This window comes from Austrofundulus limnaeus, unplaced genomic scaffold, assembly GCF_001266775.1.
Source record: "Austrofundulus limnaeus strain Quisiro unplaced genomic scaffold, Austrofundulus_limnaeus-1.0 Scaffold569, whole genome shotgun sequence".
Classification (NCBI taxonomy): Eukaryota; Metazoa; Chordata; class Actinopteri; order Cyprinodontiformes; family Rivulidae; genus Austrofundulus; species Austrofundulus limnaeus.
The window spans coordinates 145,888-147,548 of record NW_013952971.1 but is presented as its reverse complement, the minus strand read 5'-3'; the positions used below and the strand labels follow the sequence as shown (position 1 = coordinate 147,548).

Below are 1,661 nucleotides of genomic sequence, written 5' to 3'. Positions count from 1 at the left end.
ATCAGAAACTTGCTCAAAATTGTTGAGGAACATCTGGAGGACTTTTATAATCATCCTGAATTGAGAGAAGTTTCTGACAACTAGCCATTTAGTTGCAATAAAGACAGCAACTTAGGGGCAAAGAAAGTCATAATGTAAGTATTGGGAGTGCTTTTATTTTGATTTTAATTTAGTGTTCCCAATTTTGTGAGAAATTAGTGATTACACCCAGAACAAAATCTAAAGACACATTTGATTAATGTTTCTTCATGTTTCAATGAGACAAACTGATTTTATTGACAAAATTATTACAATTGAACAACACAAATCTTAAAGAGAAGAAATAAGTACATCTTTTTCTTTTTTGAAAAACAGATTAAAGATCAGTGCAAAATTCCACAAAACGTGAGAAGAAATGTTTAACTTAGTATTGCAATTTAATAAAAACAATGCTTAAAAAAGTTGTACATAAACACAGACTCAGACCTCCTGCTTGCACTTCAACATAAAATATTGTTGAAGCTCATTTGCTTCAAACTTGAACGTGTGCGTCTTCAAAAAACAGGACCAACGTTTTTAAAGGCTTTTTTCTTCTGCTTGCAGCTGACAAAGACAAGCCGACACAAAGCGTACGCAGGCATGGCCAAGCTGGGGATTCCTGCCAACAGAAAAATAACCACACTGATCCACGACGGGTACGGTACCGACGCCAGAACAGGGAACTCCTCCTGAAAGTCAAACAGCAGCAAGAGCAAAGTTGAAACATGAAACAAAATGGTTAAAACTACTGCAGTAGCAGTTTTCTACGTAATCGTGAGCTTACCGAATCAGGGTCCCAGACTAAATACGTGAGTTCTTGTTGGGCTTGAGTCACCAGGTAGAAAACTAGAATAACCAGGATGATTAGAGGGCTGATGAACCGCCATGAAACCTGCCAGAAGATGGACGGTTTATGCCCGATCATGAACTGTAGGTCGTTGTTGAACCTGCCGTAGAAAAGGGAATTCACTGAATTAGAGCTTACATTTATATTAGGGATCAATGTCAGTCAGCTGGTGATCAGATTCAGCCTATTTTCAGCTTTATTAGCAGATTCATCACATAAATCAGCTTTTTGTAACGTCTTTGAGCTACAAGAGATGATAGGAGGCTACAAAGACAAACTTTTTTTAACAAAGGCAGCTGTTTTAACACTTTAATAAGTTTCATTTAAGTGCAACACAATAAATAATAATAATAATAATAATAATAATACAGAGGCAAATTATTAACCCAGCTAAAGGGAGCAGCTGTAAATTTGCCATGGTACATATAATTAAATGAATGATTTATTCATCTAACCCATATTTTTCTGTCTAGGCCCCCCCTCATAAACCTCATGCTGATTTAAAATTAATTTATTGCCATTTTAAACTCTAATTGTCATGGCAATAAAAATTATATTTTGTTTAGTTTAATATGTTTATTTTACTTGTACGTTGTTCTATGTGCCTTGCTAAAAATAAAAACAAAATTAGCAACTTGTACTTTGGGACCCAAAGCCACAGCTCGCGGACCTCTGCGGGTCCTGGGACCCTAGTTTGAGAATCTTTTATCTAACCTATCCTAAGGTTAATCAGATTAGTTAACATTATACTGAACACAACCTTAATTAAAATTGGAGATCTTGTAATATATATATA

The 1,661-nt window shown here is 35.3% G+C and overlaps 1 protein-coding gene across 1 annotated transcript in view; it reads right to left on the bottom strand.

Moving 5' to 3' along the window:
- Positions 1-235: 235 nt before the first annotated feature.
- The window catches only part of LOC106530871 (sodium-dependent neutral amino acid transporter B(0)AT1), a 14,238-nt gene continuing 12,812 nt past the window's right edge, over positions 236-1,661 (bottom strand). Inside the window, exons 12-13 of the mRNA XM_014026581.1 lie at positions 803-965; positions 236-707 (exon numbers count right to left, since the gene is read on the bottom strand). Coding sequence (XP_013882035.1) covers positions 534-707; positions 803-965 — 337 coding nt within the window. The 3' untranslated portion in view covers positions 236-533. The remainder of the gene's footprint in view (positions 708-802; positions 966-1,661) is intronic.